The 14,177-nt window shown below is 37.3% G+C and overlaps 3 protein-coding genes across 8 annotated transcripts in view; 1 reads left to right on the top strand and 2 right to left on the bottom strand.

Moving 5' to 3' along the window:
- LOC111441232 (zinc finger CCHC domain-containing protein 7-like) overlaps positions 1–1,512 on the bottom strand; it is a 5,960-nt gene extending 4,448 nt beyond the window's left edge. For 3 of the 6 annotated variants that reach the window (XM_023078219.1, XM_023078224.1, XM_023078220.1), the window contains exons 1-3: positions 915–1,510; positions 353–523; positions 106–261 (exon numbers count right to left, since the gene is read on the bottom strand). In XM_023078219.1, coding sequence (XP_022933987.1) covers positions 106–261; positions 353–523; positions 915–1,328 — 741 coding nt within the window. In that variant the 5' untranslated portion in view covers positions 1,329–1,510. Of the gene's footprint in view, positions 1–105; positions 262–352; positions 524–914 lie in introns of all 6 variants that reach the window. The other 3 variants (XM_023078223.1, XM_023078222.1, XM_023078221.1) reach the window with 3 other exon arrangements.
- A 375-nt stretch (positions 1,513–1,887) lies between these two features.
- LOC111441233 lies at positions 1,888–4,043 on the top strand. Its single transcript, XM_023078226.1, has 4 exons — positions 1,888–2,320; positions 2,417–2,453; positions 3,436–3,519; positions 3,874–4,043. The coding sequence occupies exons 1-4, from the start codon at positions 2,036–2,038 to the stop codon at positions 3,924–3,926; spliced, it is 459 nt and encodes a 152-aa protein (XP_022933994.1). The 5' UTR covers positions 1,888–2,035; the 3' UTR covers positions 3,927–4,043.
- A 72-nt stretch (positions 4,044–4,115) lies between these two features.
- On the bottom strand, positions 4,116–13,303 carry LOC111441230 (kinesin-like protein KIN-12E). Its single transcript, XM_023078215.1, has 22 exons — positions 12,885–13,303; positions 12,105–12,260; positions 11,953–12,036; positions 11,598–11,717; positions 11,330–11,443; positions 10,915–11,007; positions 10,622–10,711; positions 10,440–10,510; positions 10,030–10,104; positions 9,842–9,929; positions 9,252–9,310; positions 8,993–9,056; positions 8,738–8,803; positions 8,410–8,565; positions 8,225–8,329; positions 7,806–8,041; positions 7,466–7,535; positions 7,326–7,382; positions 7,171–7,230; positions 6,657–6,716; positions 6,455–6,534; positions 4,116–6,267 (listed from the first exon to the last, which is right to left on the bottom strand). The coding sequence occupies exons 1-22, from the start codon at positions 13,143–13,145 to the stop codon at positions 4,242–4,244; spliced, it is 4,191 nt and encodes a 1,396-aa protein (XP_022933983.1). The 5' UTR covers positions 13,146–13,303; the 3' UTR covers positions 4,116–4,241.
- Between the last annotated feature and the right edge of the window lie 874 nt (positions 13,304–14,177).

Here is a 14,177-nt window from a genome sequence, read left to right as displayed (position 1 = left end):
ACCCCCCCCCCCCCCCCAATGAAAAGTTTGAAGCATCTAGGACAGCTGTAAGAAAAGAAAAACAGAGGGGAAGTAAGATGCAGATAGATTGTGTATCTTCCTGACCTTAAAGCAACTCCTTGCATTGTGCTCCAGACTTCCACAGACAAAGCATGGTTTCTTCCGTTTAGCTGATGTGCAACTGACAGCATTATGACCTTCCTCACCACAATTATAGCACGCTCCCCAACTATCTGGAGGGTCAAAGTATCTTGGTCCACGCTGGGAGAATAATATGTAAGAGACACAAAACTAAGCCTCCACAAACATCAATTTTCCTTAACGGTAATTCAGAGAAGATAAAGGGACTCACAAGAAGTTTCCTAAACACGTTATTATTAGTTGTGTCAGTAATGTTTGGTGCCTCCGAATCAACTTGATCTATCAATGGAGTTGTCTCAATTTCAGTAATTTTTGGTTCCTCCGAATCAACTTGATCTATCAATGGAATTGTCTCGATTTTCTCTCCTTCTGTGACAACCACCTAAAATCAAAGGAAGCAGCAAGACAATGAGAAATAGCCAAACCCCACGATCCTTTCTATCAGATTAGAGGAAAGGAAATACAATATCTGGATAGTAATTTAAGATGGTTTGTTCTTTGAAACTCGTGTAATATTATCAAATATTTTGTTTTCCATCAACCACAAAAGCAGGCAAAATTTCCCCCCAAGTACACAGTTTTAAGTTCAATGAGCCCTCCTAGACCGAGTTAAGTATTTCTTTCTCGCCACAGTCGTCGTGTCATCAACAGAACTGAAGAACCCGTCTCTTAAGCCGTGTAAATGTCCTAGAAGATAAACAATCCTTCTATATCTTATTCCCTCCCTCTAGATTCTTTCAAAAAGACTAAAGCGGAAGTAGAAAAATACTCACGGGGGGCTCTTCAGTTTCCAGCTTCTTAACTTTCCTCTTCCTCTTCTTCGCCGACTTCTTACTCCCCAATTCCCGCGCCTCAGAAGCAGCAGCAATGACATCGACGCTGGTTCCGCTAGTTCCGGCACCAGTGTCAGCATCCCCCAAAGGCGACGAAGACACTTCGACAACTCCAACACCATCAACACCTCCATTACCACTCTGTTCACGGTTACCAACCTGATTATGGTCGGGAAAGCGGACCAACTTTCCGGAGCGCAATCTCAAAGCCTTCTCAACAATCTTGAGGCTTAAATCTTCATTAGCCTCTTCGTCGTCACTGCTCACCACAACGGTAGTCTTCGAAGCCCTCTCTTTCAGTTCGTCTTCGTCTTCCTCGAACTTGAACTTCTTCTGCTTGCCTCTCCTCCCCATCCTCCAAACACGAAACTGAATCAAACTGCAATCTGGTAAGAAGCCCTAATTGAATGGAGAGGAGAAGAACTCAGCAAACTTGGCAGTTTTTTCTTCAACTTTGGGGTGGCGCTAGGGCTTCCACACAATCGGTTTATACTACTACTATCTCTCTCTCTCTCGAACAATTCGACGACATGTCGTTCCGTCAAGTTAAAGAAGCCGTAGCCCATCCTGTATCGATATCGGTATATCCCGCGATCCCGCCAGTTTAATTTTAAGCCATTAAACGCTGCGTTTAACTCGTCTAAATTTTGATTTATTTTTTAAATATTGCTTATTATAAATTAATTATATTAATTAAAAAATTTTAATTTTTTAATTTTTTATTAAAAAAAGCACATAAAATACAAATTGATACCGTTATAAAAAGTTGAGAATTAAATTGATAAATTTTAAATTAATAAGTGAATTTAATAAATTTACACCAAATTTTTTATTTGATTTAATTAAAATGTGAAAATTCGGTGAAATTATAATCTAATTTAACCTCCATTATTGGGTGAAAGAGCAAAATTCAGTTGTGAATGGACGGTTATCCTTTCAGCATAATTAGGAGCTGGCAGACGCCCCTCATCCGCTCGCTGCTGCTTCACCGGGTTCGAGCGCTCCCAGAATCGCTGCCGCCGAGATAGACAACCACCAAACTCTCTCCCCATTTCCCATCGATGTATGCGCTACCTTCTACGGCCGCTCTTAACGTTCTCCCTCAGCTTCCATTGCTAAAATCTGAAGTTCCTCTTCTCTATTGCTGTTCTTGTGCTTCTGTTTCTGATTCTGCTTCTGCTTCTGTTGCAACCACTTCTTCCGCCGCGGCGATACACTCAATCAGCTCTGTTATCCATCCCGTTTTGCTCTTTAATAGCTACGACGCGCCATTGGACACCCAAACTTTTCTTGCTACTTTCAGCGTTTTGGTCGCCATTTCTCTGTCCCTCTTTCTTGGTCTGAAGGTATCGCTTCTTTGCCCATTTCTCTGACGGTTTGCTTGTGAATTTATTGTTTGGAAGTTGTGAGGATGATTAAATTTTTTGGTTCGGGTTTTGCAGGGTGGTCCTGTGCCTTGTGAGCGATGTGCTGGAAATGGTAACTATAGTTTGCTTCAGAGTTGCGTTTAATTTGGTGCCTTCAGAATTAAATTTTACTTAGCCATGAATTATGAAGTAGCTATATTAAGGGATGAATTTAATACTAGTTCTGGTTGTCTCTTAGGATTGAGTTTATTTATTGATTAAATTGTTTTACAACACATGAGATCCATGCTTTCAAGTGATCGATGAACATTGCAGTTTTGGATGCATCAAATAAGGGGTATTTATGTTGGCCTTAATCCAGAGGAAGCAATCTTGTCATTATAATCATAGTCTTGAACACGTTTGAATCATTCTATACTCTGTTTTCAGTTCATCAAATTTTTTGTTTAGTTGGTTTTAAATGAACCTCGACATAACTTAGTTAGTTGAGGCGTATATCCTCAATCAATAAGTAAAGGCAGAGGCTCGAATTTTCACCTTCATATTTTGCTAGTTAACCTTGTACTATTAAATGGAGAAATGGGAGGGAATATTGCCTATCCTTCGCATATAGATAGGTTATGTGAATAGTTCATCTCATAACGTTAATAAGGTTGGATTGCATTCTGAGTATGGCATCTATACGGGAATCCCACATAAGGGCTGAGAAGCCTTCCTCCAAAGGAAACTTCTGGCTGTACTTATGGTTCATTTTGAAGAGATTACAGCACATCTTTAGTCTCTTTAGAAATGTAGTATCGGTAGCAAACTTGCAGACTGTTATATCCAATGAATTTCCCTCTTTAATTCTTTCGGTAGCTACCGAGTTAAAGAATGAAACGATTGGGGAGTTTTACCTAAGATAGTTGTTGCCATTGACCTTTTCATCCCCTAGAAGCTCCAATCGTTTCATTTGTTAACCATCCATTAAATCTAGACTCTATCAAATGTTGCTAATCTATTGAGGCTCCTTTTCCATAAATGAATGTTTTTGTCTCAAAAGATATCTTAAACATGACATTGCTCAAAAAGTTGGCAACAATGTCGATGTGCAGGTGGCACGAAATGCATCTTCTGTGACAACGGTAAGATGCAGCAACAGTCAGGATTAATTGACTGCAAAGTGTGCAAGGGTGCAGGTATTTACTTATCTTCTTATACTTTCAAATTACGTCAAGCATTCTTTGTTACGGTTTGTTGATCGAAATCTCGTCAAGCATTCTTTGTTACGGTTTGTTGATCGAAATCTCTACGTCAACTGATAACACGACTGATGACCACTTTTTAACCTGTTTCTAGTTTTTATTACCTAAACGTTGGAATAACTCTTGTATCAACTTGAAATTAAAGTTTAAAGAAGTGTTGTTAGTCTGTTATTCAAAAAAAACAAATCTTGTATGTTCGATTTTAGTTTTCGCTTGTTATCTCGAGTAATCAAAGCTTTTGATTGATCAAGAACTTTTATCTCATTTGAGTTTTTATTTTCTTCGCAGGGTTGATATTCTGCAAAAAGTGTGGCGGTTCTGGATATTCCAGACGACTATGAACCATTGAGTGATAAGTTTTCTCCACTTGCAATGTAACTTATGACATTGTGTCTCAACTCGCTTAGTAAATAATTCAATTATTCAAGATCATCGAGTCTCAAAGAGCTTCTTCTTCATTACATGGATGTCATTTGTTTAATTTTCTTATATAAATTAGCTTTCCTATAAGATGAAAATGTGACAAGTCCTTTTTTCTCAACAAGAATATATTGAATAGTTTACTCAAAACAAGGGGATCCATCAATAAGGCATAATCAGCATAATCATCTTCACATGTACATATACAGAAATTGTGGCAACAGTTCAATGAAAACTTAACTGTGATGTAGATTTCCCTCTAGCAATAATTTTGCCTCCATAACTGAAGAGCGAATGCTTCTCATCTCTTCTTCAACTTTTTCGGATAAGAAGCATGAGTTATGCCTGTTATCGTCTAATAACCGGTTTGTCTTTTGGACGGCTACAGATTTTTCTGTCACCAATTCCTCCATCCTTTGATGCTCCATCTGCAGTTCTTCTTCCAAAATTCTTATCTCTGCCTCCTTCAGACCTGCTTCAAATAGGCACTCTTGGTACTCCAACATAATGTTCTCAAATTCTATCATTCCACTGTTCCTCATTTCCAACAGTGTCTCCTTTTCACTGATTGCCCCTTGAACTCCGGCCTCCATCTCGTCAACGGACCTTGAAGCTTTCTGTACCTCCAACTGAACAGCTTTGATTTCACTATCAGCCTTTCTAGACTTCCTTGTCAAATCTTCAAGTTCCTTTCTTATTGCCCCTAGTTTTTCTTTAGCTAGCTTCATCTCATTTTGCAACTTAGTTTTTTCCTCTGCAGACTTGAGTAAATCTGTGGCTCGACCAGTGAATTGCCAGCTCTTTGGTTGGGGATCTGTTTTCTCGACATTATCTATTGCAAAGAGGACCTTGTCATTTTCTTGTTTTTGACTTTCTTCATCTAACTTGGATTTTAAGCTTGCAAGGTTGCTCCTCAGTTCCACTTCAGATTGTTGAATCTTTACACATTGAGCCTCGATTTCTGCCTTGTGTGCTTGAAGGGAGGCCAGCTCGTTTTTCCTCTGGGCCAAATAAGACTTTGAAGCATCTGCCCTTGCTCTTGCCCTTGTTTCTCGTTGTTCAAAATAAATTACTGAAGAAGAAAAGTTAGTAAGCGAGTATCTCAGAGCGCAAAGCTTACTCTGTGCAAGATCTCTACTTTCTTGCTTTTTGGCTAAGACTAGTTTAAGGGATTCAACCTCCTTCTGCTTAAACTGAACTTCATCTTCCACAACTTCAACCTGTTTTGAGAGTTTATCGGCCTCAAATATCATCTTTTCAAGTGAACTTAAAACACTGATATTCCTGGTTGAATCTGAAAGTTGTTCTTCTGCTGTTTCAAGCTTCTTTCTAATCTTACTTAAATCTTCTGGCAACATTTCTACAATTGGAGCGGGTGGATCAGTTTCCATCTGAGTTTCAGATTGCATCTGTTTTGCATTGTCCACATTAGACAAACCTTTCTCTTCAACTAATTCGTCTGCTTCATCCAACCCACTCCCTTCCTTTATATCAGAGTTTGTGTGGGAACATAATTCATCTGCAACAAGACCATCATTTTCTTCTTCAAGAGAATTTCCAAGTCTTGGGACGGACTCATTGCTCTCTCCCCCTCCATCGAGTATTTCCATTTCAGATGGTACAGATTGACAGACCAAATTTTGTGCTTCATTGGGGTTGAAAGGTTCAACGTATGCCTCGTTCATCCCTTCATCAACTTCAACAAACTTCTCGATGCAATCAGATTCTCCTTTCGTGTCAGCTTTTGTGTGTTCTAAAGAAGAAAGCATCTTCTTGAACTCATCTTTCTCCTGCATGGCCCCTTCATACAAGCTCATTAACTTATCATTTTCCTCGTGCATTTCCACTAGCTGTTGCTGTAGCCGCTCAACCGCTTTCTCATGAGCCTCTTTTTCATCGGAAGTTTCGACCACTTTAGCATCATTCTGTGCAGTTTCAACTTTACTTCCATTTCCAAACTTACTTTCCGAAGCTGCTGTTTCATACAGTTCAATGAGTTTATTGTTATCCTCGATTAGAACTCTTAGCTTCATACGAAGTTCATCATTCTCTTTGGACAAGGCTATTGCCGTTTCATGAGCACTTGCTTCTCTTTGACTAGCAGCAGCAATGGCGTCAACCATTGTCTTTAACTCCATTTGGTCGCTAAAACTGATGGTGGACATGTCATTTGATGCCAAAGGAAGCTCAACTTGATTAGTTCCGTCCACAGGTCCAGTATATCCGTTAGACTCGAGTTTTGTTGCCATTTCATCTACACGCCTGCAAGATCAGATGCACTTAATTGCTGCCATAAATGTTCAGTTTATAAACCAACATAAAATCCAGAGCACCAGCTGGAAAAAGACACTACTACCTCTCAAACTAAATTTCATTTTTATCGGTTAAATCGGACCATTGAGGTTGTTCAAAACTCTTTTTACATTCAATAGAGAACATATAATATTACCTCGCTAATTTTTCCTTTTCTTCAACGCATAATTCAAGTTCCTTGCGAAGTGTATCCAATTCATCTTGGTTATGAATGGCCTAAAACAGTAACATGGATATCATCAAAACCTAATTATACAATTGCAATCAAGTAGAATAAGTTTGAGACAGAATTAAGCTTCTTCTATATTACACCCATATTGTACGAGTTTTGTTACCACCTGCATGCGAAGGAATTCATTCTCCTCGTTTATTGAAGATCTCCATGGTGATCCCCGCTCCTAAATAAAAAACACGGGCAAAGAACCGTAAAAAATTAAAGATGCTTGATGATGAATGAAATTCTCTGTTATCCAAGTATAAAAGTAATTCTATTTGACAACCATTAAATTCTTGGTTCTTAGTTTTTAGTTCTCAGTTTTTGAAAATTAATTATTTTAGTTTTCAAATTTTAGCTTTGATTTTGAAAACGTATGAAAAAATTGATAAGAATAGGTGAAAGTCGTATTTTTATGTTTAGTTTTAAAAAATCAAATTGTTATTAAATTGATAAAAGACGTGCTGAAAATGAATGCAACTATAGATTTCAGCGATGGAAAAATGAAAAAGGAAAAGGTTAAATTGGCATTCAATCAAATCATAAACTATGCTCAATTGTCATCAAGGTTGAAGTATGTAATTTCCTTTTCGTTCGATTCTTCTAGGTAAACACGTATGATAGTAACTCAGTCTAACCTGATTGGTAGTCAGGAAGTTTTCATCATCGACATCTGCTATCATGTCTGGATTTCCTTTCTGCAATGTAGCATTTACATATAGAAGATTATAAGGGCTGGATATAAATTTCATGTTATAATAATTCACCATAAAATAAAAAATCACAGAAGTACCTGGATTGACGAAGGATCTGATTCATGCATTAGTTTCCAGTCAAGTGCTTCCAATAACTGTAGGTTTCATTAGAAGCTAAATTTTTTTACCATAAATTCTAAAATAAAAAATTATGTGAAGATTCTTCTTATGTTTTTACCTTGCTTTCCAATTCCATGATCTGTTCGTGTACCATCTCCCGTTCGCCCTCTTCATAAAATGACTTCAACCTGTAAATTAATGCAGATTAGACGAGGAAATAACATAGAAAATTACTGATGTGGCAGAAATTAGATTAATGTCATCGTATAATTTCTAAAATATGAATTTCTTGTCTCAATATTCAAGATCAGTTCCACTTCTGTGTGACGGTTGACAAGAAAATTATGCATGTTTCTTATATTTTAAATAATTCTATATGATCCTGAACTATAGTAAGCTTCTTTAGTGCACTGGACAAGAAAATAATCGTGCAAAGAAAGGTCGTTGAAAGAACCTACCTTCTAATTTCTTCCTTCAAACGCAGGTTTTCCATGGCAAATCTGGTAACCTCTTGGTTCCGATCAACCTGATTTTTCAAAACCTCAATTTCCTTCAAATGTTCCTCTTTTTCTTTCAGTAAGTGTGTTTCAGCAGAGATCTTTCCAGAAGCAACTGCTTCCAACCTTTTTATTCCTGCTTCTCGAAACCGTAGTCTCATTTTAAGACTTTGTATTTCATCCTCTCTTTGCTTGGCCTAATCATACCAAACAAGAATTGTCAACAATGAGAAACTAGATATCTACTTTGAAAGCAAATGCCACACGTCTTTGTACCAACTTCCATCAATATCTAAATTCTTCACTAATGACAGGAGTTATATGTGGAAGTGTGCTGCGCATCCATGAACCAAGAAGCAGCAGCACGTTGGTTAACATACCAGTTGCATCGCTGCCTGATTTTCATTAGCCAATGCTTGCAACGCCATGTCCTTATCCTTTTCTCTCCTGAAGGCCCCAACAAGGGCAACTTCATAGTCTCTTCTCTGAAATACACCAAAAAAATTTTATTAAAAACAAGTAATTTCAAAAAATTTCCTCCAGCTTAAGAGGTAACGTTCAATACCTGAGACATCCTTCTACCAGCTGTAAAAGGACTCATTGACCCGTGAAGTCCATCCCATTTTAAAGTTCCTGGAGTTCCAGGAAAGCTTACTGCTAAGCTATCGTTATCTTGATTGTCTCCATCATTAACTAAACCCCGTAATCTGGAAACTTCTTTCTGAAGATTGCATATGAGTAAGTACAAGCAATTACCCGAACAACCACAATTTTTATGAACTAAGAAGCTGCTGATGATTAATGTATATTTCACATCGTTCCAGTTTCGTGTAGAATATTTAACGAGCCGGATGACAGAATACAAGGCAACTTCCTAATAGACATCTTGGTACCTTAAGTTGTTGAATCTGTAGCCTCATGGCAATTACATCTCCAGAAGTATCTTCGTTCACGATTGCCTGAGTAAAAGCAGATATTTAATGATGAGAACTGAAAGGAACTTATTGGTAAATATCACTTCAAGTTTCCAAGGAAAATTTAATAAATATATAATGGATGGCTATAGCTAGCTCATGTTGTTCGCTATGTGCATATTTTTTGCGATATGCATAGAAAAGAAAGCATACAAAAGAGACTACGGAACATACATTATTCTTTATAAATTTAGCCCGTTGTGCAAACTTCAACGTGCTTAGTGTTTCCAAAGAACAGCTGCAAGGACCCAAATCAAAGTCTTACAAAGATTGAAACAAACGTAATGATATATATATACACACACACATATATAAACAATATGATGGTATAAAAAAAGGGGAAAAAAAAAACAAAGAATAACCTAAAAAACCCAAAAAAAAAAAAATTATCCACGTGATTAAGTGGGAATTGGTACAAAAGCAATTCACTAACCAGCTTGAAGGACTGATATTAGCAATGATGATCGTTTTTGCATTTCCTCCCAGAGAATCCTAAAACACACAAGTTCATAAAACAACTAATAAGTTGGGAGTACGAGAACAATTAGAAAGCAAACAAATTAAACTGGTTGAACATAAACCGTTCTTGGACATGTAACCATAAATTAGCAAACAACTTAAATATTTATTACCATAATCGTGAACCTACATTCTGATACAAGTGATGTACATGTAATTAAGCATTTGCTATTGTACTAAGAGGAATGATATTTCATCAAAAAATAATAATGATACTCAATACATTAAGCTAATTTCAGAAAGTTTAGCTTCATACTTGTTGCAAGGTATCAAAATTACAACACAAGTTCAGGCAAAACTGTCCAACTAATAAACCCGAGAACATTTCTGTACACAAGAAAACATTGCAGTTGCAACAAATATAGGACATTATCCTGTCGGTCACTTTGTGAAATGAAATGCAAGCTTCTCCATATTACTACACAGAATAATTCAAATAAATTAAGTTGCTTAACTTCAGTAAGTGATAAAATTTCGTTGATATGACAAACTACATTTCAATACCTGAAGCAGAAATGTAAGCTTGGAGTCCCTATAAGGTACGTGAAGTGACTTTCCATTGGATACGTTGATTAGATTCATTATCACAAGCCTGTAGTTTGAACATATTCCATGCCAAAATACTTGAGGTTAGCAAATTATTCTGGTTGCTACAAGTATACAAATAATATATAAAAGCTTAAAAAGCATACCCTAATGTAGAAAGAGATTTGTTGATATTAGTAGCTTCCTTAAGACGTTCACCTTCAGCTCCAGAACTCTTCTGCCTGATTAAGATGCATATATAAAGCTCAAGAATAAAAAATCTCAAATGCACAGGGGGAAGGAATTCCCAAGGAAGCAAGTGAAACTAATTCAATAGTTTTTTTTCTTAAAATAAGGAATTCCCAAGGATGCTTTGGTAACTTTTCAAGACATTCAAGCAAAAGCAACAAGTGAAGATAATATGATGGCAGGGAGAAAAATGTTAAAATTTTTGAATGCCTTCTTTTGAGTGAACTCCATTGTCTTCTTGTTAGCTACTTTGGTTGCAAGCAGCATAGCGGAAGGGGGCGGAAGGAGGAGATTAAAACTCGACAAGTTGGTAAGGTGGATTACTTACCTTTCTGATCCGGCTAAATCAACAAGATTAAGTCGAGCAAATCGGTGGTGAGTTACGCCTTGGGATTCCCACTAGAGAATATTTGATTCACTGTCAGTAATCTCAAAATGGAAGCAATAAAAAGTTGTAAATTTAAAAGGGTTATAAACTTATCTCCATAAAAATTGGATGTCAAATTTTACCTTACTTTCAATGATGCATGTAAATACACTATGGGAACGACTGCTAGCACGATTCATATTGGTGGATGCCACCTTTCTGTTTGCAGCACCCTGAAATCATAGTTAACTTTCATTTTCGACTGCACAATTAAAGTTCGCAAACTGTATCTATCCAGTAATCTCCTGAACCTTTCGATACAGATGTGCATATATGAATATTGAATGTGAAATAGAGGTCAGTAGAAAAACTGATTTCAGTCCAACATTCAAAATATATATCCTGCATAGCGTTTATAACGCCATTCAGAACATACCTGAAGAAGTAGCTGAAGAACATCGCGAGCACTTGTAACTTCTATCTCTTTGAGGTTCTCTACGTAAATCCCTTTCTTACTGTCTTCTCTAATCTATAATGTATTAGAAAAAATATATATTTTGATAATCAAAATCCAAATCAAATTGAATAATATAAAGGGGTTATAGAAAAATTACATGCTTGATCCAATTAAATTCATAAATCAAAAGAAGGAATAACGAAAAAAATGCTGCCGATTAAGGCTATTCCTATTCATTTTCTATTCCACTTCGAAAAGAATCTCCTGATAAAACCGAAAATTAAAAATTTTCATTTTCGTTCTGTGATGCCATTCTTCCAAAGGTATCACAGTTTGGTTACTAAAGCTATCTGTTCTTTAAGTGAAAACAGAACTTACAAAATATTACTCTTACCTGTAAGTTGTTAGATGATGGGTCCAGAAGATCAAGTATCTGTTCATTATATATTTCCAGAAACGAGCATCTACACGTGTACTTCAGCTTCTCATCTTTGCGGGCCTCTTTTTCCTAAAATATCATAATTGAATTAAGTACTGCTACACAAAAATCTTGAAATATCTATACAATATAACTGCAGTAAGGGATTGGTATCGAAGAGTAAAAGACATTTCCAATGATACTAATCTCAATCCTGAATTGAGAATAGCCAAGAGATGCATACCTTCTGGATTCTCGTGAATAAGTATTCAAATACTCTAGGCGTCATCCCACAGTTGACGCTATGTCTTCGTGTACCACCCTCAATATCTCCAAGCATGGTGTGAGTCTTTCCACTCCCAGTCTAGACGTAAAAATTCAAACCATTGAAGCTTAAACCTCAAATTGAAGAAATATATACTCACAAAAACGATTGCACTCAAATAACAACTACCATCAGACACACCAGAATCCAAGAACTATATGATTATTGTCAAATTTATATGGTACACGAAATCTCCAAAGTTTTTTCTTCAAAAGACAATGCTGGAAGCTTTACCCAATTTGCAGAATCAACAAGGAAAATTCGAACGTCTTACTTGGCCATATGCAAACATGCAACTGTTGTAGCCTCCAACACAGTTATCCACCATGGGTAATCCAGCCATTTTGAAAAGCTTCTCCTGTTACACTGCCAGATTAAGTCCCAATTAACAGAAAGAAAATGAAAGAACGTAATCGAAAAAAATACCTGGCTGACATTCTCATCTGCAACTAAATCAAACGTAAAGCGCGATTCAGGATGCCCTGTCCATGTAAGAGTCTGACAGCTCTCCTGCCTAACGCATTTTCCATAGCCTTGCAAAGATACTTCTGAACTACTAAGTGGGCGAATCCTTATGATCACCTGTACTCAAAACACGAAATATAAGGACTATCACAAGAAGTAGAAGCTAGCAAGAGTTGTTCATTCCGAGAACCAATAAGTTCCAAACATACATGAAAAAAAAAAAAAAAAAAAAAAAAAAACCAGAAATTCTAGATAGCTCTCAAAGAAATGCCCCGAATGTTCAATATTATAACGGACCTTCACAGCTTACTTTTGCTATTACATCAACATAAACCCGTTTGATTTCCTCAAAACATAGAATTGAAGACCTGATGGTTACTTGGAACAGAAAGGGCGATGAAATTGCAGAGCTAATATCGTCATAATTGACATCACCGTAGTTGATTGAATATGATTTTTCTAAACAATGCCAACCAGGGTATTCAAAAGGAAACATTCATATGGCTTCACGTTCAAATAAAAGTAATTTCTACCAGTTGCAGATATCAAAGATTTCCTGATTCCATCTACCAAAATAAGAATCAGCTGAACCAAAATTGAAGAGTGAAATGGCTCGAATGTCCAAAATTATAACGGACCTTTACAGCTTACTGATGCTATCAAGTCAACATAAACCAGTCTGTTATTCTCAAAATGTAGAATTAAAATTATAGCCAAGTCAACCAAACAACCCAAAGTTACCTGCACATTATGATCTTTCCAGAACGAGGGATCCTCCCGAAGCTCAAAGATCTGGCCCGACGATACAGCAACATCACCAACTGCATCTTCATCGTTGAACTCGCCAATACTCCGTATAGCAGACATCTGAGCGACACTCTCCTTGGTAGCCGATTTAAGAAAATCCGGTGAACCCCGTGGTGGATTCGCACTGTTAGATGCATGATCCTGAAACCCAAATCGGTTCTTGATTGCACTAGCCGCGTCTGATATGAACGGCATTGCTTGTAAAAGCTCGCAAGAATTTCTTCTTGCCGATGAAATTGTGAGAAATGCACCGTTCCCGAAGAGGAATCGGAAGAAGAAGACTGCTGTGAGAGAGGGGCGAAGAGAGCAGAACGTAGAAGTGATTCAAACAATTTGAAATGAGGTATCTTCGAAAAGAGAGGGAAAGTGGAAGACGTATATAAATCAGACGATGGACGGTCACGATTCGTTAAGAGGATTCGATCATTTTTGTCCTTTGGATCGTTTGAGTGCGATTTTAAATTTTGAACGGTCCGTTGGCCTTTTCTTTTTCAAAAATTTCCAAATTTTTATTATTTCAAATATTTTAAATTTTAGAGCAAAAATATATTTATCTTTAATTATTTAATATAAATACTCGTAATATATATTAGAATACTTTGATATTGTCCACTTTCCATTTTGAGCATAAGCTCTCGTGAGTGTACTTTTTATTTTCCTAAAATACTTCATTTCAATAGAGAGGGTGTTCATTACAAAGTTTCCCATGAACGGATGATGTCTCTACCTTGATAGCGCCCCCGTCAACCCAAGCTTCATTCGACATTCAGTCCCTTCTCCTCGATCCTGTATTGATCCATGACCATTCTTGGTATCATTTCTTTGGTGGATATTCCACATGAAAGTCACAACGAGGGTTCCAAACCTCCTCGAGACCACGTTGGTATATTTAGAAAAAGGTGGGCTTGGGCACAAGCTCAACTTCTTCGATTAGGCTACCACCCGGGGCTTGGTTTAGCTGAGGATGGAATTTGCTACCCGATGAGTCTCCCTAATTAAGCACCTTTGGTCTAGGCTTTGACCCCAAAGTCCACTTTGAATTGAGAACGTCCCACTGTAGATTCATAGACTAAACACAGGTTCCACGGTAGAAAACCCCTTGCTACACAAGTCGCGTCACCACATTTGTTAAGTCGAGTCGCCAAAGGGTGATTCAGGCTGACAAGCACGATTGATCGGAACTAGAGTCTCGAATTTTGCAGTTCCATGGCTGCATATTCAGTCGGA

The sequence above is a fragment of the Cucurbita moschata genome, unplaced genomic scaffold, assembly GCF_002738365.1.
Source record: "Cucurbita moschata cultivar Rifu unplaced genomic scaffold, Cmos_1.0 Cmo_Scf00003, whole genome shotgun sequence".
NCBI classification, from domain to species: Eukaryota; Viridiplantae; Streptophyta; class Magnoliopsida; order Cucurbitales; family Cucurbitaceae; genus Cucurbita; species Cucurbita moschata.
This window is presented reverse-complemented; position numbering and strand designations above follow the sequence as displayed.